At 43.2% G+C, this 27,438-nt stretch overlaps 1 protein-coding gene across 2 annotated transcripts in view; it reads left to right on the top strand.

Moving 5' to 3' along the window:
• LOC127659606 (N-acetyl-beta-glucosaminyl-glycoprotein 4-beta-N-acetylgalactosaminyltransferase 1-like) overlaps positions 1 to 27,438 on the top strand; it is a 134,642-nt gene that overhangs the window by 75,014 nt on the left and 32,190 nt on the right. For both annotated transcript variants that reach the window (XR_007972555.1, XM_052149503.1), the window contains exons 9-10: positions 14,836 to 14,914; positions 24,736 to 24,802. Coding sequence is in view for 1 of the 2 variants with exons in the window: in XM_052149503.1 (XP_052005463.1) it covers positions 14,836 to 14,914; positions 24,736 to 24,802 (146 nt within the window). In the remaining variant the exon portion in view is untranslated. The remainder of the gene's footprint in view (positions 1 to 14,835; positions 14,915 to 24,735; positions 24,803 to 27,438) is intronic.

A 27,438-nucleotide genomic window follows, 5' to 3' on the forward strand; every position in this document is an offset into this window, starting at 1 on the left:
CTCGGGAGAAGGAGCTCTAAAAAGCTCGGGAGACTTGAGAGACGGAGCCCTGGAAGACTCGAGAGACTTGAGAGGCGGAGGCCTAGGAGGCTCGGGAGGAGGAGCCCTGGAAGGCTCGAGAGGTTTGAGAGGCGGAGCCCTGGGAGGCTCGGGAGGAGGAGCCCTGGAAGACTCAAGAGACTTGAGAGACAGAACCCTGGAAGACTCGAGAGACTTGAGAGGTGGAGCCCTAGGAGGCTCGGGAGGAGGAGCCCTGGAAGGCTCGAGAGGTTTGAGAGGCAGAGCCCTGGAAGGCTCGAGAGGCTCGAGAGACTTGAGAGGTGGAGCCCTGGAAGGCTCGAGAGGCTCGAGAGACTTGAGAGGCGGAGCCCTGGGAGGCTCGGGGGGCGGAGCTCTGGAAAACTCGGGAAGCTCGGAGGACAGAGCTCTAGGAAGCTCGGGAGGCGGAGCTCTGGAAAGCTCGGAAGGCAGAGTACTAGGAAGCTCGAAAGGCGGAGCTCTGGAAAGCTCGAGAGGCTTGAGGGGCGGAGCCCCAGGAGGCTCGGGAGGAGGAGCTCTGGAAAGCTCAGGAGACTTGAGAGACGGAGCCCTGGAAGACTCGAGAGACTTGGGAGGCAGAGCCCTGGAAGACTCGAGAGACTTGGGAGGCAGAGCCCTGGAAGGCTCGAGAGGCTTGGGAGGCAGAGCCCTGGAAGGCTCGAGAGGCTCGAGAGACTTGAGAGGCGGAGCACTGGAAGGCTCGAGGGGCTTGAGAGGCGGAGCCCCAGGAGGCTCGGGAGAAGGAGCTCTAAAAAGCTCGGGAGACTTGAGAGACGGAGCCCTGGAAGACTCGAGAGACTTGAGAGGCGGAGGCCTAGGAGGCTCGGGAGGAGGAGCCCTGGAAGGCTCGAGAGGTTTGAGAGGCGGAGCCCTGGGAGGCTCGGGAGGAGGAGCCCTGGAAGACTCAAGAGACTTGAGAGACAGAACCCTGGAAGACTCGAGAGACTTGAGAGGTGGAGCCCTAGGAGGCTCGGGAGGAGGAGCCCTGGAAGGCTCGAGAGGTTTGAGAGGCAGAGCCCTGGAAGGCTCGAGAGGCTCGAGAGACTTGAGAGGTGGAGCCCTGGAAGGCTCGAGAGGCTCGAGAGACTTGAGAGGCGGAGCCCTGGGAGGCTCGGGGGGCGGAGCTCTGGAAAACTCGGGAAGCTCGGAGGACAGAGCTCTAGGAAGCTCGGGAGGCGGAGCTCTGGAAAGCTCGGAAGGCAGAGTACTAGGAAGCTCGAAAGGCGGAGCTCTGGAAAGCTCGGAAGGCTCAGAAGGCAGAGTACTAGGAAGCTCGGAAGGCGGAGCTCTGGAAAGCTCGGAAGTTTCGGAAGGCAGAGTACTAGGAAGCTCGGAAGGCGGAGCTCTGGAAAGCTCGGAAGGCTTGGAAGGCAGAGTACTAGGAAGCTCGGAAGGCGGAGCTCTGGGAAGCTCGGAAGGCGGAGCACTGGGAAGCTCGGAAGGCGAGCACTGGGAAGCTCGAAGGCGGAGCACTGGAAGCTCGAAGGCGCTGACTTGACGGCGCGACCACTGGCGCTGGCCTTTGGACGGCCATGGCTACTGGTGCTGGCTCTTGGACGGTCATGGCTACTGGTGCTGGCTCTTGGACGGTCGAGGCTATAGGCGCTGGCTCAGGGACGGTCGAGGCTACAGGCGCTGGCTCAGGGACGGTCGAGGCTACAGGCGCTGGCTCAGGGACGGTCGAGGCTACAGGCGCTGGCTCAGGGACGGTCGAGGCTACAGGCGCTGGCTCAGGGACGGTCGAGGCTACAGGCGCTGGCTCAGGGACGGTCGAGGCTACAGGCGCTGGCTCAGGGACGGTCGAGGCGACAGGCGCTGGCTCAGGGACGGTCGAGGCTACAGGCGCTGGCTCAGGGACGGTCGAGGCTACAGGCGCTGGCTCAGGGACGGTCGAGGCGACAGGCGCTGGCTCAGGGACGGTCGAGGCGACAGGCGCTGGCTCACTGACCTCTGAAGCGACAGGCACTGGCTCACTGACTTCTGAGGCGACAGGCTCGCTCACAGTGACATGCGTGGACGCAGGCTCGCTCACCGTGACATGCGTGGGTGCTGGCTCGCTCACCGTGACATGCGTGGGCGCTGGCTCGCTCACCGTGACATGCGTAGGCGCTGGCTCGCTCACCGTGACATGCGTAGGCGCTGGCTCGCTCACCGTGGAAGGCGTGGGCACTGGCTCGCTGACCGTGGAAGGCGTGGGCACAGGCTCGCTGACCGTGGAAGGCGTGGGCTCTGGCTCGAAGACCGGGGCAGGCGTGGGCCGGAAGGCGGAAGCCCGTCTTCTCTCCCTCCTCCGGGCAGACGAAGAGGGCCGCGCTGGCTCGTGGAAGACGACAGACGTGAGGGTGACCTCGTTGACAGGTGGAGTTGGTGTTACAGGGGGCGCCGGGGGTGGCTGAAGAGACACCACTGTGGACGGTGAGGCAGGGTTCTTCTCAGCAACACCCACCGTGAACGGTGAGTTGCACACCAGTAGGGTCGCCACCAGGAAGTCGCGGAGGGTCCAGCCACGCGTCGCCTGTGGCAGCCGCTCCTTCAGTGCGGGGTGCAGATTGCCCCTGAAGAAGACCACCAGAGAGGAGTCCGGGAAATCCAAAATACTCACCAGCTTAAGGAAGTCGTGGATGTGGTCCTCTATAGGGCGGTCTTCTTGTTTCAGGCAGAGCAGGTCGTAGTTTGCTCGTTGAACCGCTGGATCCATAGTGGTCTGTCGTTCTGTTATGAATGAGGCAGACGAGGAGGTGCGGATCCAAACGCAGTTGACTTTATTGAAAGATCAAATAAACAAATAAACACAAAAGAAAATCCCACAATGGGGAAACTGGAAACTTAAATACAGAGAACTCGGGCAGTGAAAACACACCAGGCTAACAACACTCAATGACAGACAAGGAGAGAACAAGAAGCAGGGCTTAAATACACAGGGAGTGATGACTAAATGGGACACAGGTGAGAACAATGAACAAAATGGCAGTGATGATGACAGGTGGATACTGGGAAGTGTAGTTCTTTTAACAACAGACTAGTGAGACAGTGGAGCTAAACAAGGGACAAAAGTGAACTATGGAGTGCAAAAGGGACAAAAATGGTAAACAAAAAGGGCAACAGTGAAACAAGTCAAGGTAAACATAACATCGGGAGACATGGGGTATGATTTTATTTTCAATTAATTTTTTGTCTCCTGCTTCCCAATTCATTTCTCTCCTCTTGCACTGTCTATTTGTTTGGCTGTTGTTCATTGCCAGTCCCTCGCTAGTGCACACTGGAGATTGCCTTGATTGATTTGAACAGCAACTCCGCTATTTGTGTCACTTTACTATAAAATGTGGTTTAGAAAGGAGAAGCTGACATCTGCACACTTTACAGAAGCAGATATCTCATGTAGCTATCCTAGACCAGCAACCGGTAGTGGTATTAATTAATTCTAAATAAATAATTGAATACTGTTTAATACGGAGTATGCGTATTGATAAAAAAAATTTTTAACTGAAACTTTACCCTTTGAATCATAATCGAATCTTGAGGCCAGTGAAAATTCACATCTGAGCATGGGCTTCATAGAACATATTTGTATAGTCTATAGCTATAGGTATTACCAACATACAGTAAAGAAATAGAGTTAAACATTATGGCTGGTTTGCCCTACATGGATGTAGGGAAGAAAAGGCAGAGTAACTCTGTGAGTCTCAGATATACTGTAGCATCTGACATTTATGGGAATATGCCGGTTCTGCACGACCAGCACGACCACATTCTAGAAATATGTCACAAGTGTGCTAGGAACGGTTGAAAGCAGTTTCATTTCAGTAAATCCATAAAAGGCCATCTATTAGATTTAATTTATTTTCAATACTAGTATCTTTAAACTAGCACTTTTATAACTGCAGTTATTAATAAATAAAATGAAAGCTGATGTGTGTATATTCAATGTTAAAATACTTTCTCAGTCTAAAGTGCTAAGTATAAGACAACTATAAATCATTTGTAAGTTAACCATCCCAAAAAGTGTAAAGATTTTCTCTGAGATGATTTCAAAGTTATTATTTTTATTTTTGAGCAGCCCAACATATCAACAATGACCGCGCCGTGACCGTTCGGTTGGTCGCCAAGCATAGCTGCTGCATCAATCCTGGGCGGAACTACCCTCGTCCAGTTCTTTCAGCGCCTTGGCTTGGTGGACTTGCAGGAGAGCCATGGCATGCAAGGCGGAGGCGGCTTGTCTGGCGGCGCAGTAGGCTCTAGCCGTCAGGGAAGATGTGAGTCTACAGGCCTAGAACGGGAGCTTCGGGCACCTGTGCCAGGTGGCCTGTCCGCCATCGAGGGTAGTGAGAGTGGGGGTGCCGAGAGATCGGGACCAGGCAGTGAAAGGTGCCTCCCACGAACTCGTCAGCTCCTTGTGCACTTACGGGAAGAAAGGCACTGGGGCGAAGCGTGGCTGTGAAAGTGGTTCGGGAAAGAATGTTGGTCATTTCAGCTTCCACCTGTAACTGTGCAACCACACCCGGGGGGAAGCTCAGCGGAGGACAGGATGAGCCCGCTCTCCGATGCTGCGCTCGAGAGCCCGTAGCCTTCACGGGCACCGAATGAGAGGTCGAACTCGCCCTGGGACAAGCCGGTTTACTCATCCGAATGCCTAACCGGAGCGTTCCGGGGAATGGGAGGTCTGCTGGGATTTAACCGCAGGAGGTGGCCCCATTGTGGTCCCCAAGTCACCCCCAGTGCTCGCTGCGCTGGCCTCAAACGCGTAGGTAGAAGGACTGAGACAGGGAGCCGCTGGGCTGGCTTGCTTTCTTCAAAAAAGCGAGCTGCAACCCCAAAGTTGCCATGGGCATGTCCTTGCAATGAGGGCAAAACGCATCCACAAATTATGGCTCGGAGTGGGTGGCGCACAGGCACGAAAGACAGCGAATCGTGGCTGCCTGAGGGTGAGAGGTATAGACCGCTACCAGGAATAACACACAATCTGAAAGGCATTTTTATAAAGACTCGTTTTGAAAAAGACATTCCGATGTGCCGCTCTTTTAGAATATACTCTTTTAGAATACACTCTAAGTGATCTGCTGAAGCGCCCAGGGACAATCTCTGCAGAGCACTCCTGCAGAGAGGGGAGAAAGCCGCTGTAATGCGCCGTAAGGATTTTTAAATAATTAAAAATAGTCCAGATAGGACCCATTTGGTGTTGAGAAATAGTGCTCACTAGGCCTGTCTATTCTGCTCTCTCTCTCTCTGAGTACAAACTGAGCACCAGTGGGTGGGGCCAAGAGTGTGATGATTTTTAGTAGGCATTGATGTTGTTGCTGTAGAGGCGGTCATGAATTAATGAGCCCCCTAATGATGTAGGGTAGTCACAGAAGTAGACAAGCCATTTTTGCAGCTTGGTTTCATTAAATGTTTTTATTTCATTGTGGATTAAGTTTTGAGTTCTGAAATTTACAGTACATTTTTATAGTTGATAGACCATTTTTTGATTGTCAAAATATCAATGACAATTTGATTTCTCATGACATAACCCCTTTAAATTAACACTGTCTAACTACAGCAGGCTGTTGTTCATTTGGGAATTGACTGAATACACTCTCTTCCTTTATCTCTCTCTCTCTCTTCATCACTCACTTCTATTCAATTATTGAGTGGAACACTTTCAGATGGAGCAAGGTAATTAGTCAGCCAATTAAAACTCAATATTCTTGCCCCTCAAGCCTGTCTCTATTTGTCCTATCTGGCCCTGATCTACTAGCCACTCCTTCATCCTCCCTTTTTTTGAGAGTGCTGAATTTTGAACTGTAAGGAGACATGATAAAGATTCCTTATGCCAGGACAGTGTGCTGGGTTTCCTTTTATTAACTATCTTAACCAGTATGGCTTCCTTGCTTAAACATCTTCAGCAAAAATACCTTACTGGCTGACCATGCTGGATTTTATTGGTCAGTATCATGTCTTTGCTTGTCCACCAGCTAGAACTAGCACCCTCTAGAAGGATGTAACTTGCTGCTTAACCATCATAGTATGATGCGCTGTTGTAGAAATGATCTAGCTAGTCATGACTGTTTCCCGAAATCGAAGTATCAAACCACGTTGGTTCAGCAATATTGAGCCGTCATTAATGACGTCATGCAGAGGTTGGAGTAATAAATTCTATATCAAATTATAATAGCTCATTTACACGTACACCAGAAAGCTTTTAAATGCATGAACGCTGCTGAAGACATGAAAGCGGCGTGCACTGTGTAAATGCGAAAGATACATTGCACTGCAAATGTGGGGTTTCACTTTACATCAAACTTAGAGGTTCCCCTGACACACTAGAGCACATTTATGCATTAATGTAAACACATACAGTAAAATTTGAGCTCTCTGACATGCATTATGAAGCACTTTCTCTTAACTATCTTTAACAGTATGTGAACATGGTCAAAGTGTTGACAGAATTAAGGATACAGTATATATGAAATAAAGATATACACCAATTAGACAAAACATTATGACCAATCACAGGTAAAGAAATTAACTTTGATTATCTCCTAACAAGGACACATGTCAAGGTCTGGATATATTAGATGATAAGCGAACATTCAGTTCTCATAGTCAACATGTTGTATGCATGAGAAATGGACAAGAGTAAATACCTAATCAACGTTGACAAGGGCCAAATTGTTATGGCCAGATGACTGGGTCAGAGCATATCAGAAACGGCAAGGCTTGTGGGGTGCTCCCAGTCAGCAGTGGTGGTGAGTACCTACCGAGAGTTGTCCAAGGAGGGACAAACCATGATCCGGCCAAAAGGTGTTGGGTGCCCAAGGCTCATCGATGCATGAGGGTAACGAAGGTTATCCCATCTGGTTCAAACCGACAGAAGATCCACTCTGGCAAATGTCACAGAAATGTTAATGATGGTTATGGGAGGAATGTGTCACAACATATAGTGCATTGCACCCTGCTACGTATGAATCTGCCCAGCCGCAGACCAGTCAGAGTGCCCATAAGTACCTCTGTCCACCTGTGAAAGTGCCTACAATAGTCACACAAGCATCAGAACTGGACCATGGACCGTGGAAGAAGGTTGTCTGGTCCGATGAGTCCAGTTAACTTTTATGTCACGTAGATGGCAGTGTTCGTGTATGCCTCTTACCTGGGGAAGTTATGGCACCAGGATGCCCTGTGGGATGACGACAAGCTAGTGGAGGGGGTGTGATGCTCTGGGTAATGTTCTGGTGGGAAACTCTTGGTCTGGCCATTCATGTGGATGTCAATTTGACACGTGCCACCTTCCTAAACATCATTGCAGACCAGGTGCACCCCTTCATGGTGATGGTATTCCCTGATGGCTGTGGTCTCTTTCAGCAGGAAAATGTGCCCTGCCATACTGCACACATTGTTCCGGAATTGTTTGAGTAGTGTGATGAAAAGTTCAAGATATTGCCCTGGCCTCCAAAATCCCCCGATCTAAATCTGATTGAGCATCTGTGGGATGTGCTGGACCAACAAGTCTGATCCACCACAACTTACAGGACTTGAAGAATCTGCTGCTAATGTCTTTGTGCCAGATACCACAGGACAACTTTAGGGATCTTGTAGTGTACATGCTTTGTCATGTCGGTGCTCTTTTGGCAGCTCATGGAAGACCAACTTCATATTAGGCAGGTGGTCATAATGTTTTGGATCATCAGTTTAGAAGCCTCAGCAAAGTCAAATAATGTCCACACAGCAAACTAAGGAACTATGCTTCTAACCACAGGTAAAAAGCTGTAGTTCCAACCACACAGCTTTGCTGTTTGCGATGTTCATTCTAACTATGGTTTTGGGAAACACCAAATCATTGAACTATGTTTGTAATGAACTTGTGACTCCCGCCCCGCCTGTACAAATACAGAATTGCATGCTGGTCTAGAAGGGCAGTTTTCTCTTTAGCATACCCCTACTTTTTTAGTGCCACCTTCTTATGTCATCATATTAAGCTGCACTGTAATGTGGGTTTTACTTGGCTGATTTAAAAAAGGATATGCAGCAGAACATCTCAAGAAAGAAAGTCTATCAAAACACAAGCTCTCCCTCTGTGTGTGTGCTATTCACAGAGACAAGTGCGTGCACATATGTGACACTTATGTGAAATTAAAATATCTCGCTGTTGACAGAAATCCTGATGTTTTCATCCAATTATCAACATTAGATTACATTATATCTTCCAGCAGGTGACATGCATGCATTTTCTGAATGAAGTGCCATAACTTAAACCTTTTATTCTTTATGAGGTTTGATGAAAGACAACCTGGGAGAGAGACAGCCTCAAATGGTTGGTTTAATAGTTTTTTTTAACAAGCTCATTGTCATGATATGATTGTATATACCCTTATATCTGATACTGTCATCCTCTTTTTATATGAATTAGTTTTAATTGTTTGATGTTAATTTTATTCTGTGGTATTTCATACTCAGTTTGTTTTTGTTCTAAAAGAAGATCATATGTTGTTCTATGGATCTTTACTATTGAAGTATCTTGTTGTTGGGCTTACTGACAGAAGTCAAAGGTTTAAAACACTGTAGTCACAGAAAAAAATATGACACCCTTGTATTTATCCCAGTAACGTCCCTACGTTTTGCCTGTATATCTATTTTGCTAGGTTTTAACCTTCATCAGCCTCTCCATTTTGCACCTTTAATTTATTTTCCAGAAAAAAACATTCAAAGTGTCATGTTATTGATTATTGAAGAACAAACAAAAATAAACATACAAGCCTGCTGTCTTATGGAGGTTAAACCCTGACAGCATTTATTTTAGCATTTTCTTCCAGTCTAGAAAAGTGTACACTTGTACACTAAAAATGATTAATTATTGTTGTTTCCAAACAGTAAACACATTAAAGATCCAAATTCTTGCTAATATTTATGTTTTGCTCATATTTTGCCTGAGTGGTGAAGTTAGCATGTGTTGATGTAGAGCTTTCTATTTGGTTAAGTGAGGTTACTTCACTGCTAATCTTTGTTTATATAGATGTTGAGCTAATTAAGTTTATAATCAAGTGAATATCTTATGTCAAATGTGTTTTATATTTATTTTTAGTATATATTTATATATTTTTTTAATTAGTTTGCATGTATTTATACATTATGATGTTGTTATAATAGTCAAGTAATTATAAATAATGGTGATCAGTGCTGATTAGGGAAAATCATTGTGCAATATAAACCAGCAAGCTTAAAACAATCCGGTTGTACATAATAGACCAAATTCAATTAAAACTACAACCAAGTGGATCTATTAAAAGGAAAGGAAACATCTCGGGTTACATGTGTAACCCTTGTTCCCTGAAAAAAGCGGAACGAGATGCTGCACTTTGCTAAGCGCTTTGGGAACAATCCTACATGTTTGTGACCAGCTGAAATATGTGTGTAACACGTCAATGAACGTTGACCAGAATTTATAGCCTCGGTTGGTGTAGTCATTGGATGCACCTGTGACCAGGCTATAAATAGAGGCGTCACCAGCGTGTCATCAGATATTTTTTCTGAAGAGCAGTTCTGGGACGTCCCAGTGCGGCAAAGAAGCGCAGCATCTCGTTCTGCTTTTTTCAGGGAACGAGATGTTCCCTTTACAAAAAGCTGCACTACGATACTTCGCTTTGCTAAGCGCTTTGGGAACGCAATACCCACGCCGCCACACTGGGGCTGTCCGGACCCCTACGGTTGTGAAGTGTGCTCACAAGAACGCGAGAGGTCTCAGACATGAGCTTGAGATGTCGACTCAAGGACGTAAGTAGCATAAACATCTAAACCATAAAATGTTATGAATGTGTGCGGAGAGGACCAGCCTGCCGCATCATAAACTTGTTCAGACATGAGCTTGAGATGTCAACTCAAGGGCATAAGAGCCCGGAGTAGCATGAACATCTTTACCATAAAATCTGATGAATGTGTGCGGAGAGGACCAGCCTGCCGCATCATAAACTTGTTCAGGCATGAGCTCGAGATGTCGACTCAAGGACGTAAGAGCCCGGAGTAGCATGAACATCTAAACTATAAAATCTGATGAATGTTTGCAGAGAGGACCAGCCTGCCGCATAGGCCAGGGCAATAGCATCCCTCACCCAATGTGACATGGTCTGCTTGGTAGCGGCCGCCCCCCTGTTGCGGCCCCCATAGCAGACAAATAATTGCCCTGACTTACGCCACTGGCTAGTGCGTTGGACATAAGTCTGAAGGGCACGAACTGGGCAGAGTCCGTGAAGCCTTTCCTGCTCCAGGGTTAAAAACGGCGGGGAGCAGAAGGCTTCCAGAGTGACAGGATGTAGTGTCGAAAAAGGCACCTTAGGAAGGTAGTCAGGATGAGGATGCAGATTGCTTTGGCTATACCTGGGGCAAATTCTAAACAGTTCGGCAAAACAGACAGAGCCTTTAGATCCCCAATCCTCTTAAGAGAGGTAATCACCATCTTGAGAGTCAGAAGTCTGTCAGACGCTGACTCTAGAGGTTCAAAGGGGGTCTCAACCAGACCCTCCAGGACTATTGCTAAGTCTCATGAAGGAGTTCTGGTCCTAACAGGAGGCCTCAGTCGCATGGCTCCACGAATGAAGCGAGCGAGTAGAGGATGCCTCCCCAAAGGCACCCTGTCCATCAAGATGTGGCAAGCCGAAATGGCGGCCACATAAACCCTGAGAGTAGCGGGGCATATGCCTGCTGACAGTTTTTCCTGCAGAAAGTCCAGAACTGAAACAATTTGGCAGTTGACTGGATCTGCACCATGTGAACTGCACCACTTTTTGAAGACACCCCATTTATTGGTGTATATTCTTCTGGTAGAGGGAGCCCTAGCACTAAGAATTGTCTCGATAACCTCAGGTTGTGTCCTTCAGTTGGTACCCTTCAGGGGCCAAACATGAAGTTTCCACAATTCGGGCCGGGGATGAAATATTGTCCCCTGTGCCTGAGACAGAAGGTCCCTCCTGTCGGAATTGCCCAAGGCGAGCCGTCAAGGAGAGATATCAGCTCTGAGAACCAAATCCTGTTTGGCCAGAGAGGCGCTATCAGTAAGAGGCAAGACCCTTCCTGGTGAACTCTGGCCAAGACTCCCGGGAGCAGAGAAACCGGGGGAAACGCATACAGACACACTCTGGGCCATGTATGCGCCATCGCGTCCAGACCCAGGGGGGCTGGGTGACTCAGGAAGAAGTAGAGGAGACGTTGCGCTGTTCATAGTTTCCACTCACCCGTCGGTATTTTCTGTTTGGACAGTAAATCTGCTCCCACATATGGGCATCCAGGGATATAAACTGCCCTGAGTGACAGGGGCTTGCCCTGGGCCCCAAGGAGAATCTGATGTCCCAGAAATTTAGCTGACTGGAACGTGGACCTCCTTGATGTTTTATGTAAGAGACTACCGCTGTATTGCCCACCCGCACCAAGACATGGTAGCCTCTGGAAGAAGTATTTCAGGGCCAGAAATACAGCCATCAACTCGAGACAGTTACTTTGACAACCGAGCTGATGACCCTCCCAACCTCTTGAGCTGGGTGACCACTTAAGACCGCTACCCAGCCCGTCAGGGAGGCATCTGGCGTTAGCAGCCTGTGATGACGAGATGCACCTAGAGTGGGACCCAAGGTAAGAAACCGGGGTCTGAACCACATAGTAAGGGAATGAAGCATGCGGCGCTTAACCCTTATTAGCCCTAGGGGACTGGCCCTTGGATTAAATCCCCTGGCTTTTAGCCACAGCTGAAATGGTCTCATATGGAGCAGGCCCAAAGGGATCACCGTGGACGCAGACGCCATGAGACCTAATATTTGTTGATACTGGAGAACAGTGCAACCTTGACCTAGCCTGAGTTTACTCAGGGTGTTCTGAATGGATGTGATACGAGTGGGAGACAACTGTGCCCGCATCATGATCGAATTCCATATAACCCCCAGATAAGGTGATTCCCGGTGTGGGAGAGAGAGCGCTCTTTGACATTGAGTCTCAGATCCAGAGAAACCAGATGAGCTAAGACAATATCCCTGTGCTGAACTACCAGTTCTTGGAGGTGCACTAAGATCAGCCAGTCGTCTATGTAATTCAGAATGCGGATGCCAGTGCTGCTTCCATGCATTTCGTGAATGTGCGGGTAATAGGGCTAGGCCGAATGGAAGAACCCAATACTGGAAGGCTTCATCCCCGAAAGCAAACCTCAGGAACTTCCAGTGCTGTGGCAGAATTCCAATATGGAAATATGTGTCCATGAGATCAATCGTGATCAGCCAATCGTAATGTTGATTCTGAGACACGACTGTCTTGACAGTTAGCATCTTCAACTTGAACACCCTGACCAAGCGATTCAAGCCTCAAATATCTAAAATCGGAAGCAACAAGATTGGTATCAATTTCGACACTTCCTGTTGAGGGGATGTTGAGTGTTCCGTATAATGGATAAAGGCAGGAAGCAACGGTACACCCAAAACACCAAAGGCCACGGGAGTGAAGAGGTTTCGTGAGGGTATCGGGAGGGCCGAAGTGGATGGAACACGCGCCCTGTCCTGAGAGGAACTACCCCCACAAGGCTGGGTACAAGACCGTCAGGGTCAGAAATCACAACCCTGAGGTCCTGCTTCGGGGGCTGCTAAGGGCGACGAGCCTGTCCCCAGTCTTTACGAGGGGGAGCACTGCTGCTAGCAGAGTCGGGGCGGGACTGGGTGGCCGACGGCCCCACCCCCTAGGTGCGGCGAGGAAAAAACTGCTCGAAGGCTTCCTCGTGGCTTTTTGCCTCCTGGAATCTGGAGATAACCATATTCAAAGCGAAAACAGGGCATCGAGTGGGAAAATTCTGTCCTTATCCTTGATGCCTGAAAGGTTAAGCCTTAAATGCCTCTCCGTGCTGACTAAAGCGGACATAGACCGAACAATGGCATGGGCTGTCTGCTTGGTTGCACAGAGATATAAATCTGTGGCCCGACGAAGTTCAGAAAAGGCTTCTTCGTCGAGCGTTGCACCCGCACTCAGGTCTTTCAGTAGGTCAGCCTGGTACGCCTGTAACACGGCCATGGTGTGCAGCGCAGCACCATCCAGACCTGCCGCTTGATAAGCCCTCCCCACTAGCATGGAGGTAGTCCTGCGTGGCTTAGTGGGGAGAGCGGGTTTCTTGATTGATGATGCCAAACCCGGTGAGAGATAGCCCGCAAGCATCTCTTCGAACGGCGGCATCATTGAATACCCCCATGTCTCAGCACAATATAAAGACGTCGAGGGGACGTGAACACAGGAAGTATATGGGTTCCTCCATGAGCGAGAAAGCTCATCATGGAGGTCATCAAAGAAAGGAAGGGACTAATATTGCATTCCTTTTTTTAAAAAAAATATTATATATATATATATATATATATTTAAATTTTTAATTTTTTTGGCCACCAGACAGAAATCTGTCTTATAGTTTGGAACGTTTGGGGGGGGGTGTCTCTTGTTTGTGTGGCCAGTCTAGCTGTAGTCTGGCCACAGCCTGAGTAACCACCTCGAGAAATTTATTATTATGCGTGAAATGTACAGGTTCAGCGCCCCCCTCGTGAAAAGGATCAGCTGGATCTGGGGAGAGAGCGAGCGACAGGGACAGACCCGTCTCTCGCTCCTCAGCCAGATATATGCAAGAGCCCCACAACGAAAGAGTGGGCGCTGACTCCCGGAAGTAAGTGAGGTGAGCGCGAAGCATTTCACCCGAAAGTAGGTCGCAATGCGTGCACTCGCCCTGCCCCAACGCGAGAGCAGCATGCTCTTCCCCCAAACAAACAAAACAAAACTGATGCGTGTCCCTGACAGTCATAGAACGTTGACAGGGAAAAACTCATCTTTTGCTTTGCTTCTCCAACATTTTTCCACCTTTTTCTTTTCTTTATATATATATATATAGAAAGAGGGAAAGGAGAAAAGGTTCACTGCACACTGCCTAACAAATTCTAAATCCTAGCAGAGGAAAGAAAGTTTCTGACAGGCCTGTGAGACACACAGCACAGTATGCTCTGAAGAAAAGGATCTGACGACACGCTGGTGACGCCTCCTATTTATAGGTCACAGGTGCATCCAATGATTTCACCAACCGAGGCTGTAAATTCCGGTCAATGTTCATTGACATGTTATACACATATTTCAGCTGGTCACAAACATGTAGGATTGTTCCCAAAGCGCTTAGCAAAGCTCAGCATCATAGTGAAGATTTTTGTAAAGGGAACGTTCTTTTTTTCTCCCCTTTTCCCCCCAATTTGGAATCCCCAATTCCCAATGCACTCTTAAGACCTCATGGTTGCATAATGACTCAATCCGTGCATCTATCACGTGGCTTGTTGAGCGCGTTACCACAGAGACGTAGTGCGTGGGGTGGCCCACGCTGTTCTCCGTGACATCCACGCACAGCTCACCACATTCCCCACCGAGAGCGAGAACTACATTATAGCGACCACGTGGAGGTTACCCCATGTGCCTCTACCCTCCCTAGCAACCGAGCCAATTTGGTTGATAAGGAGACCTGGCTGGAGTCACTCAGCACGCCCTGGATTGGAACTCATGTCTCCAGGGGTGGTAGTCAGTGACAATACTTGCTGAGCTACCCAGGCCCCCGAATGGAAGCTTTCTTTTACTTCTATAAAATGGGGACTTTTCATCCCTCCATCTGCCAGTGTCTTCATCTCTTCAATCCCTCTAGAACTCTTCCTAAAATCTATTTCTCACAGATGCTAGTGTTCATGTCTTCCTTTCACATTTATTCTTCATCCTTTTCCCCTCCTTTCCTCTCTCTCTCTCTCTCTCTCTCTCTCTGTCTATCTCTCTCTGTCTATCTCTCGGCAGTCTCATGTCCTCACGGCGATACTACTTTGAAGTTTTGCACAAGCAAGATGACAGAGGTTCAGACCACGTGGAGGTGGGGGTGAGTACAGAGACAGAGTTTGGAATAATTCAAAGATTATCAAAGTTAAAAAGTTGTGACTGTTGTTCTGTGTTAAAAAAAAATTATATGTCCCAATGAAACGTAAGTTAAAGTCTCAATGAAATCCAAATGAAAGTGTTTAGAAATGGTCAGAATGGTCTCATTTTTTTTTTTTTTTTTTTTTGATTTTTCATTATGCCATTATGCCACCTTACTATCACTTTCTTCCCATAAGAGTGCACACCAGGCAAGGCCAGACAGTTTGAATCTAAATTGTTTCCTTTTCAATAGGTGGATTTAAAAAAATAAAAAATTATATATATATAAATAGATATATAAGGAAAAATAGATATTGAGTATGTATACAATATACAAGTACTATATTATATTTAATGGTGTACTTTGTCCAAAAATCTAAAGTTCTGTCATCATACTTACGCAATGTTTTGTAGGATTTCAGAATTCTAAAGGCAGTTCAATTAAAAAGCTGTGTTTTAAATATGAATAACAAAGAACAAGAAAAAAGAAAAGGAGATTTAGTGTAACAATTATGGTTAAAGAACAAAAGAAGAGTCATAAATGTTTCAGGTTAATACAATTTCTCATCTCTTCTTATGATCCTCAGCTGAATTGTGGCTCATTTGTATACTTTATTTGACATTCTCATTTGTACTCATTCAGTGATTTGTGATAGACTCTCTTTGATGGATTATTGGATTATCCTTATTTACAAAATGTAAAACTAACTTCTCGCCCCCATCTCCGACTTCTCAAAGTAAGAACAAACCAGACAGCTTGGCTGCATTGTGGCATAGTGCATTAGTTATTAGCTTGACCTTTGTGTCCCCGGCACTGGACAGTTGCCATACGAGAGCACAGAGTGGAGCTTCTAATGGGAAAGAAGGATTTGGTGTCATTTTCCACTTTTTTATGTTCAAGAGTCTGTCACTTGTATTGATGAATTGTTACTTGGCCTCTCTGCAAGTCTTTAAGAAATAGTTCACCCAAAAATGGAAATTCTGTCATGATTTACTCAACCTCATGTTGTTTCAAACCCGTATGATTTCCTTTCTTCCGTGAAACACAAAAGGAGATGTTTGGCAGTTTGTTAAGGCTTTGGCATACTCACGGCAAAGTGCTTCTTCATTTATCACTAAAAAGAAGTTCAAAACAGCAACGGCATACAGTACTGTTTGGTAACATTCAGACAACGGCTACACCACTGTGAGAGGCGTTTAGAGGACCACTTAAATATGAGGACATTCAAGACTACATGCAAAACCTTAACTTGACATAAAAATGGGTAGAATACAGACAAAAGAATGATGATAAGAGATGCTTACTTTGGGCAAATGTGTGAATGCTTTCACAGCAGACGGCAACATCACAATGCTCTTAAAAGGCACTTAAAAGTATTTGAGTAGTTTTATTATTTTTTTGACTAATTAAACTAAATGACTAAATCTTGGAAAAAGTCTCTACGTGAACGATTGTACATATAAGTACGTTTGAACCAGTTCTCTAATAACACCGGTGTGTTCATGTTGACTGATCTTAACAGACTCAACAATGTAATATCAATTAGTTGTGGACTTCAAAGCAGGTGGAGCTCCAGGTCATACCTACCAATGAAGTAGTCCAATAACAAGCAAGATGTTTAGCAGCCGGGACAAAGTTTCACTGAATGTTCACCCTGCCGAGATGTTACAAACCACCGGAACAAACTCAAAAACACCTTAATTTTGTGCAGATTTTTTGTCGAATTTATGTCACACATTCATTTACCATTCACTTTCACTGCATTTTTGCCCCAAGCAATGAAAGTAACTGCAACAGTACTGTCATTATGCCAACATATTGTTTTGTGTTCTACATAAAAAAGTCATACGTGTTTGAAACAACATTGGGGTTGGTTAATGATGACAGAATTTTCATTTTTGGGTGAACTATCACTTTAAGTCTGGCATTTTTATCTTCAACAGACTTTAAAATCTACTATCTACACACCACATGTAGATCAAGGTGACCACCAAAGCAAAGGTTTCACTCCACTACAGTTGTCTTTGTGTCTCTTTTAAAGGCACAACGTTTTCTAAATCCACACTGCACAGCTTTGAATGCTTGCAGGCTGAGAAGGGACAAGATGATGTAGCTGTGCTTCACTCCTTATTTGATGTTCTGCAGAAGGAGTGTTGGGGAAGAGCACGACATGAGAGGAACCCAATGAATAAATTCATAGAATTTGGAGGTGTTCTCAGCTAGAGTCAACAGAGACCAGACACCAAAAAAGCAAAAACAGCTAATTAACTGTGGCACACACTGGAATTCATTTATTAAGCAGACTGCATTGGGCTAGCCTGGCGAGTTCTGCTATTTAAGCTTTAATATTCCCTTCTTTTCTCAATTTCCGCTATAACCCATATTAAATCAGAAAAGGTGGGCTAATATATATGATGCTCTCATGTGCTTAAACTTTCCTTGGTAGCCCTGAGCGCAAGCACCCTACACCATAGTTATTCTGATCCTGATTTGCATTTTAACAGAATCACTAGGCTTTTCAGGGACTAAGAGACCTAATAAAGCTGACCAGAAACTACCCAATATGACATTTCCACTAGCTATTATGGACGGTACTGCCGGTCAACAGATGAATGATCTCGGATTTATTCAGTGTCAAGACAAAAGATAAATATGACATTTATTAAGACTGCTTTTGCCTGTGTCTGTGTTAGTTTTTAACTATATAGACAATATAGTCTTCGGTAGTACCACAGATTGTTGTTTTCCCTTAAATATTCTAAACAATATTTTTTTACTCACCCTCATGTTTTTTCCAAACCTGTATGATTTTTTTTCTCTCTTTTTCTCCATGTAGTGAAAAAAAATGGGGACTGAAAACATTCTGCCTAACATCTTGAGTGATCCATTGAAGAAAGTAATATGGGTTTTGAGCAATATAAGGGCATTAAGGGTGAAAAATCTTTAATTTTGGGGTGAACAATCCCTTTAATAATACAATCTTATTCATGGTTAATTTGTATCATTGGCTAAAGGACAATTAAATGTCATTGAATGGTTTCAAGTGCTAACAAATGTATATGGCTGTACAGGGGCGTCACTTTGTTTTAAAAGGTGGTGGGGACTGGGGTTTTATTCGGCCTCATGAGGTGGCTAAACGCATAACTATTAATTGGGTGCATTTAATGTCAAAGAATATTTGCTGTTTTGATAGTCATTCTTGATGATCAATTAAATCACTTTAATACATATTTTACACAATTAATTTGATAACTTGATCGATCTGTCAGTACTAGGATTTTGTTAGTCAGTAAATAAATACATGGACCAGCTAAATCTTTAGCTAGATTGACTGAATGGTCTCATTGTAAAGTCTTTTTTCCAGGACTTCCAGGTTCTAATCCATCCTAATATATTTTTAATTTAATAAATGAAGATGGCAGACAATTGTCAGTGGATGTTTATCATGAACGGGGATTCATCTTTTTGTAATGTAATTGTGATTTAATTGTAATGGAGCAGGAGCTGCAGCACGTGTAGAGCTTGCATCTGGATGCACAAGACAACATCACTGCCAGCTGTCACTCAACACACCTTATAACAGCCTCAACGAGCACTCATTATTACTAACTCTGGCATTGGATTGTCACTTATTATAACATGCACAAATGAAATGGAAACTCCTCATGAACTGGAGATGTTTCTTTTTCATTAGACACTTATATGACAAAACCTTTTTAAAAATGTGGGTACAAAATTGTTAAAGGCAAAATGTCCAACCCGTCCCACCCATAAGTGACGCCTGTGTAAAATGTGTATCGGGAAGTGAGTGGAGATGTCCAGTGAAACATTTGGGAGTATTAATAATAAAACATAAGTGTGTAAATACTTTATCAAGCTGCTACCTAGACTCCTACCACGGTTACATGCGCTTAAGAAAATGGTTTATTCCAGGATTTTTGCAAAAAGTGAGGTTCTAAAACGTCATGTAAACGAGAAAGGCTGTTACCTTATGCCGATTAAGATATTACAGTGAGGAAAATAAGTATTTGAACACCCTGCTATTTTGCAAGTTCTCCCACTTGGAAATCATGGAGGGGTCTGAAATTGTCATCGTAGGTGCATGTCCACTGTGAGAGACATAATCTAAAAAAAAAAAAAATCCAGAAATCACAATATAGGATTTTTTAACTATTTATTTGTATGATACAGCTGCAAATAAGTATTTGAACACCTGTCTATCAGCTAGAATTCTGACCCTCAAAGACCTGTTAGTCTGCCTTTAAAATGTCCACCTCCACTCCATTTATTATCCTAAATTAGATGCACCTGTTTGAGGTCATTAGCTGCATAATGACACCTGTCCACCCCATACAATCAGTAAGAATCCAACTACTAACATGGCCAAGAACAAAGAGCTGTCCAAAGACATCAGAGACAAAATTGTACACCTCCACAAGGCTGGAAAGGGCTACGGGGTCCACTGTTGGAGCAATCATTAGAAAATGGAAGAAGCTAAACATGACTGTCAATCTCCCTTGGACTGGGGCTCCATGCAAGATCTCACCTCGTGGGGTCTCAATGATCCTAAGAAAGGTGAGAAATCAGCCCAGAACTACACGGGAGGAGCTGGTCAATGACCTGAAAAGAGCTGGGACCACCGTTTCCAAGGTTACTGTTGGTAATACACTAAGACGTCATGGTTTGAAATCATGCATGGCATGGAAGGTTCCCCTGCTTAAACCAGCACATGTCAAGGCCCGTCTTAAGTTTGCCAATGACCATTTGGATGATCCAGAGGAGTCATGGGAGAAAGTCATGTGGTCAGATGAGACCAAAATATAACTTTTTGGTCATAATTCCACTAACCGTGTTTGGAGGAAGAAGAATGATGAGTACCATCCCAAGAACACCATCCCTACTGTGAAGCATGGGGGTGGTAGAATCATGCTTTGGGGGTGTTTTTCTGCACATGGGACAGGGCGACTGCACTGTATTAAGGAGAGGATGACCGGGGCCATGTATTGCGAGATTTTGGGAACAACCTCCTTCCCTCATTTAGAGCATTGAAGATGGGTCGAGGCTGGGTCTTCCAACATGACAATGACCCGAAGCACACAGCCAGGATAACCAAGGAGTGGCTCTGTAAGAAGCATATCAAGGTTCTGGCGTGGCCTAGCCAGTCTCCAGACCTAAACCCAATAGAGAATCTTTGGAGGGAGCTCAAACTCCGTGTTTCTCAGCGACAGCCCAGAAACCTGACTGATCTAGAGAAGATCTGTGTGGAGGAGTGGGCCAAAATCCCTCCTGCAGTGTGTGCAAACCTGGTGAAAAACTACAGGAAACGTTTGACCTCTGTAATTGCAAACAAAGGCTACTGTACCAAATATTAACATTGATTTTCTCAGGTGTTCAAATACTTATTTGCAGCTGTATCATACAAATAAATAGTTAAAAAAATCATACATTGTGATTTCTGGATTATTTTTTTTAGATTATGTCTCTCACAGTGGACATGCACCTACGACGACAATTTCAGACCCCTCCATGAATTCTAAGTGGGAGAACTTGCAAAATAGCAGGGTGTTCAAATACTTATTTTCCTCACTGTAAGAGAAAGCAGTTTAACACACCTAGGTTTCTCCCAGAGAACACAGTTTATGTGGCTATGTTAACATATAAGCTTACAGGTTTTTGAAAAGTGCACATGTAGTTATCTGGATTGTGCATGGAACAGTCCAGATAACTAACATCATAGGATGGAGCCCAACAAGTCAATAAACCAGAAAGAATTCAATATTTATGGGAGTACTGTGGGAAAAGCACATACACTATAAGCTATACCCATTTCAGTGTTTTCCCTATATGCATGGGGTTCATGTCACCCACAAGCTCATTTCTGAAATGTAGGATGGCAGGGGATCGCAGTGCTTCACTGAAGAATCAGTTAGCGCTTTCCTCGTGAATATTAATGAGCCTTCCCCTGTCATCTGTATGTTTTGGGGTGCAATTTGCTCACTTCAAAATTGGAATGAAACAGCGCTACACAGATCGATTATCAACACGGCTCAATCATGGATAAAGAAGCACGAGTGTAGATGGACTAATCTCAACAGATCAGACTATTTTAATGCACTTGTTAACAAGTGAGATGTGCGGCAGGGATTGCGAAACCCCTTTGAATGTAGTACAGAAGTCTCTGTGATTAAGCAAACAGCCCCCACACGCTAAACGACACTGACAAGGAAAACAGAAGACAACTAATATTAGAAGGCTCTTCAATTCTCAAATCATTACACTTATAAAAATGTGTCATCGATTTACTGTAGTAACACTAACTGTTCTGTATTAACTATGGTAGTTCTGGCAGGAAAAGTCTCTAAATGTATTTAGACTACCTATGGGTACCATGGGCGAATTAAAAATATCATTGTTAAAACTATGGATAGAATGGAAGACTATGGAACATTTTCATAATTATGGATCAAGCTATCAGTTTTCCAACTGTCTAAAATCTGTTCTCTTTTAATGCTCTCTGATTGTATGAAAAGTTGTTTTGTTTGCCTTCAGAAATTCCAAGAGATGACTGTAGTTTAATCAGTAGGAGTCTGAAGAAAGACATCTGTAAAGAAGACCCAATTAGTCACACTGACAGAATATTTCAATTCATTTTAATAAATATTATATTACATATAAATATTTTATATTACCGGTACATATAAAAATTAGGTGTACATTTTTTACACAGACATTACTGTTGCTAATATCATAATGTAGCAAATTTTGGTAGTATAAATGTACACTGTACGGATTAAAGTGCCGCAATTCTCCCACCATTATATGTAGGAAAACAGTATGTGAACTAGTCATTAATTTACACTGTCATTATTATGTAAGGACATTTTTAATGGAATTAGTCGCATTCGACATCCATTATTAGAAAGATAAATGACAAATAACTCGATTATTTTTCTGAATAAAATTCTCCACCATTAAAATCATAACACAATGTCTCGTGGTATCCGCACACAATTTCTACTGTAAGGAATTAGCTTTAATAAGGGAATTATGATTAATTAACTTATTGGAGTAATATTATTCTCATGGCTTATTGAAAATAATATCACATGTTTTTAGGTATAGATTTGAAGCAAAATCTTTTAAAAACAGGGATGAGCATATTTATCAAAATATACACAGTCATTCATCTTTGAATACAGACAAACTTTATTGCTATTCTAAACATAAAACTATTCTAACACGTACAACATGAAACAGGTTTGTGAGTAAAGTGACAGAATGTGAAATAAACAATCAATACTGATAAAATTAACTTTACAGAGTCTGTTGACAATGCCTTAAGAACCATTTATCCTTCTTTGAGTCTAAATCAATTTGCAATCGGATTACCCAAAGTATTCAACTAATACACCAGCACTTTGAGCAAAAGTCTGGAGATGAACTTGCGTGTGGTTGCGTTTCCTTGCATTGCATATCTTGTGTTGCTTGGTTCTTTGGCTCTTTTTTGAAAGTTCGTTGCGTTGATGTTTTGGACTCTGTTATAATTGCGGTTAGTTATTGTCTGGATTAAGCAAGGCCTTCTGCAAGCAGGACTCACAACTCCCATTGGGTGTGTGAACCGTAGAAATTTTTAACTGAAATTGTGTCTGTCAGTTGGGAAAGAGGAAGTGGTAAGGACCATTGTCTTTTTTAATGTAAGAAGGAAACCCCACTATTGCAGTGAATTTCAGCTGCAGGTCGAAATGGAAAGTTAAGAAAACAAACACAGCAACAAAGAAGCGAAGCAACAGAGAATAAAATAAGTCTTCCTTGGATGGTGATATTTTGTTTGCTGTTGGGTAAGATGCTTACTGACTGAGATGCATGTAAACGGGAGTAAAGTGTATGCCGCTTATACAGTGCATGTAAACAGGAATGCAACTTTCTTTAAATAAACTGCTTTCTCTAAATAATCAGCTGTCTGGTATCAATGTAAAAGTAGTCTCGGTTGAAGGATTGCTGAAATTATGTATGTTTAAACCCCAAAATACAAATTATTTAATAATTTACTCAACCTCATATAGTGGACATGTGAGCCACTTGTCAACAAGGTTCACTCATGAACATGCAATTGGATGTCAAAATGTTCTCGTATGTCTTCAGAAGACTTGGAATATGACACATGAGTCACATGATACTTTTGGGTCCCTTTTTAAGCTTTGAAGTGAGCCACTTTCCACTGATATTGTATTGAACAGATGGACAGAGATATTCGTTAAAATATATCCTTTTCTGCTCCCCATAAAAAAAAGTCAGTCATAAGGGTAAATTATGCCATAATTTTCATTTTTGGGTGAATTATTCAATTAATATTGCTCTTTGAATCCCTGCTCATTGATGCTTAAGGTTGAGTTGTGATCTTTGCTTATATTTATATCTATTCATATTAAAAGTTGCTTTCATTGATGCAATCTAACAAAGTCAATTCAGTCATATTAAAAATTATTTAGAATTACAGCCAGTTACCGCCTGAAGCACTTTTTAAGTTACCTTTTTTTTTTTTTTTTTTTATAAAGTGTTTGCTCCATGCTACAATAAATAACAATGTACCGTAAACTTCATTGTACATTTATGTAGGATTTTTCCAATAAGAAAAGGACCCTTGGCTCAGATGGGTTTTGATGGGTTTTGAAGGGTAAAGTCTTCATTAATGTCTAGATCTCAGAGGGTCTTCACTTCAGCTCTGGTGTGTGTATGTGTGTTTGCATTTGTTTATGTTTGCAGTGTTTGTCTACATTTATCTGTGTATGCTTGTGCCTTTTAATGTTTGCACATTTAAACATGTGTACAAGGTTATACTGTTTAAAGTGTATATTTATCAGTGTGTGTGTGTATTTGTATGTGTGTGTGTGTGTTTTGTGTCACCGGGGGCAAACAGGCATCTGTGGCTCCTCAGATCTGACATTGTGCTGTAACTGCACTCCATCGATTCCCGAAAGGCAGATCTGACCTTGAGAAACACAAGCTGTGCAAAACAACAGGGTGAATACAAAACACTGAAGCACACTGATTCAGGTGTGTGAGATGTCTGTGTTTGTGCATGTATTTTGGGTGGATCCTTATACAGTAAGTGTGCTGAAAGTGACTATATAAATTAAATGTTTGGTTCTGACACTCTAAACAGGAATGAGTCAAGATTTCTTGCACATTCATACTTGCAAATTCATAATTGAGTCAAATAGTCTTGTAAATGACCATCTTTGTGTGTTAGTTTGTGACTAATTAGTATGCAAAGATTTGACAGACACTTCTGCTCTGTTATGTACCATTTTCTAGGCCCTGGAACTGTCAAACTATAAGCACTGTCAACATCAAACTGCTCCAAATTCAAATACATTTTTCTTTTTGTTTCTTTTCTCTCTCTCCTTGTATCTCCCCTCCATTCACCTCCGCTTCTCTCTATATATCTTTTTTCAACCACACCGTCTCAAATGCTGAAAAGCTATTTGTAGTGTGTGGTTGGTGCGTGAATGAATGAGAGGAAGTGTGTGTGTCTAAAGATATTTAAGTGATTGGCAGTATGATAAGTTTTTGTTCTCTGACAGGTAAATGACCTCTTATGTGCGATTGGCCATGGAAAAGTGATTTAGAAGTTGTAATTGCAGAGGCTCTTTAAAATAATTGTTATGTGTCTGTATCCCATCTGTTTTGAGAGCTAGTGCCATCCCCGAGCACTTTCATGGCTGAAGGGAACAAAGTGACTTTTCTATTCTTTAAACCTATCTGTCTCTCTTCTCTTGCAGTGGAGACCATTCCTGCCCGGGTTGAAGTATGACGTTATTGACTCAGCTTATATCTCTTTGTACACAGGTAAATGCTCCGTTGCTGTTTGAGCTTTATTAACCTAAATATACAGTATGTGCATGCCAAGATGTGGCCCCGAAAAGTATTAGGACACGTTTGAACACTTAAGTCACACTTAAAAATGTATTAATTGAATTGCATTAGATAAAAACATATCAAACCAAGCAGCATTTGAAAACAAATGGTGCTAAACCTTTTAACTAATCTGACTTTTCCCAGTAATTTTTGCAAATACTTTTAACCAACTGGTCCTATGGTCACAATGTGTTCCATTCAACTCGGAAAGTCAAAAGTTCCAATCTATGAGGAAAGGTGCAATGGAATGCCATTAGAAGTCAGACTTCCAACTTGGAAACTTGTGTGGAAATCTTCAACTCCTGATTTCTCTGAGATGCAGGTGGGTGATGTCACACAAACAAGTTGGCACCCAGGGAGATGTACAAACATTAGTGATAAACATTCACTTTTATTAAATAATATTGATCAATGAGTCAAAGTTCCTAAATTGCATGATATTAAAGCTTATTTAACTAACATTTGCAGAGACAGGTGTACAAAACTTGGTACATTTGACTCTCTTTTGACAGACACCTGTAGCATCAATTGGGTTGCTAGGAGATGTCTCTGGTGACAGTCGAACACCTGCTAGGCTAACGGTAGTGTTGCAGTTTTGATTTCTTACATATCATCTTCCGAGCATCTAGCAATGGAATGTCTTTATTGGCAAAGATCGGATACATCAAGTAGGAATATCCCACATACATCTTTGAATGGAATGCAGCATTACATTTGACAATCAGAAAAATATTTGGTAGCACTTCATTTTACAGTATGTTTACTTTCCTGGTACTGTACATAGGCCTACATGGTAATTGTGTTGTTCCTTTAGACAGGTGTGGGGTAATAACAGGCACTTACTTATGGTTTACGTACATGTTAACTTATATGAAACATTAATTTACTTACCAATGGTACATACGCTGGTGACCAAACATTTGGAATAATGTACAGATTTAGCTGTTTCTGATGGAATTAGAACTTTAATTCACCAAAGTAGCATTCAACTGATCACAAAGTATAGTTATGATATTACTGATGTAAAAAACAGCACCATCACTATTTGAAAAAAGTCATTTTTGATCAAATCTAGACAGGCCCCATTTCCAGCAGCCATCACTCCAACACCTTGTCCTTGAGTAATCATGCTAAATTGCTAATTTGGTATTAGAAATTCACTTGCCATTATATCAAACACTGCTGAAAGCTATTTGGTTTGTTAAATGAAGCTTAACATTGTCTTTGTGTTTAGTTTTGAGCTGCCACAGTATGCAATAGACTGGCACGTCTTAAGGTCAATATTAGGTAAAAAATGGCAAAAAAGAAACCGCTTTATCTAGAAACTCATCAGTCAATCATTGTTTCTTCACATTTGTCTCTAGGTACGACATGTTTACTATATATGTAGTATTTTTTGCTTAAAAAATGTGCTTTTGCAATCTCTTTTTAACATGCTACTTGGTTTGATATTTTGTTAATGCAAATACATTCATACATTTTGTAGATGTGGCTTAATTGTCCAATACTTTTGGGACCAAAGTATATTTAAAAGACAATTAAACTGGAAGAGAACTCTTGAGTGTAGCATTTGAAAATTCTGACTCTGCAGTTAACATTCACAACTTCTGAACGTTACAGCCTCTGCTGTCTATGTAAAAACTCCAATTTTTAGCAATAGCAACTCGTTAATCGACAGAAAACATGCGCCATGAGACTCTGGTATTTGCTGTGAAAGTCAGAATGTACATTGCACTCCTTTGCATATTATCTTATCAACCATTACATGTATTTGCACATTCTCCTTCAAATTACTGCCATTCATCAAGGGAGCTGACTTTAATTTACACATGCTTTTAACAGGAAGTAGAGACACAAAGTGAGAGAAAAAGAGAGAAAGAGGGAGCAAGAGAATCTCCATGGCCCTCCTTTGCTTCGTTTACATAATTATTTGAGACGAAAGCAATTTTTCGATTTAATCCTCACTGTACTTAACAAGCTGTGGGAGAGTGGGATGTGCATTAGCTGCCACCACCAACCCACAAAGCTCACCAGAGAATGAGGAGCCAAATCCAAACGAGTGTCCTAATTAGGGATGTCAAATGTACCGGTATTCCGGTACCAAGCCGATACTAAAATAAAAAAGATATCACAATACCAGTGTCTCTGTTTTAAACATGGATTCTGAAGGAAAGTTTAGAATCAGTAGGGCACTACTTAAAAAACATCTTGGTTACATGAAATGTAACCCAGGTTCCCTTTCATAGAAACTCGAGCTGCGAAATCCATGGTAACCGTGTTTGGTAACACTTTGAAGAAATGTAACGTTTCAGTGCTTGAAGTCCTTTGTGGAGTTCATCCAGCACTGAAAAGGTCTTGCATGCAATATACACAGGGGAATGACAGTGGAAGCCGCGATCATGAGCCCCAAAAGCCTGTGAAAAGTTTTCCCAATCTGAACATCACTAGACACCGGCGGAATGACAGAACACGAACATGAGACAGATGCGCCTGCGTTGCCCATTAATTCAGCTCCACCCCTAGAACCAGAGTCTGTTGCCTTGGCATCAGGACCCTCTTGTCTAGAT

The sequence above is a fragment of the Xyrauchen texanus genome, chromosome 2, assembly GCF_025860055.1.
Source record: "Xyrauchen texanus isolate HMW12.3.18 chromosome 2, RBS_HiC_50CHRs, whole genome shotgun sequence".
In the NCBI taxonomy this organism is placed as follows: Eukaryota; Metazoa; Chordata; class Actinopteri; order Cypriniformes; family Catostomidae; genus Xyrauchen; species Xyrauchen texanus.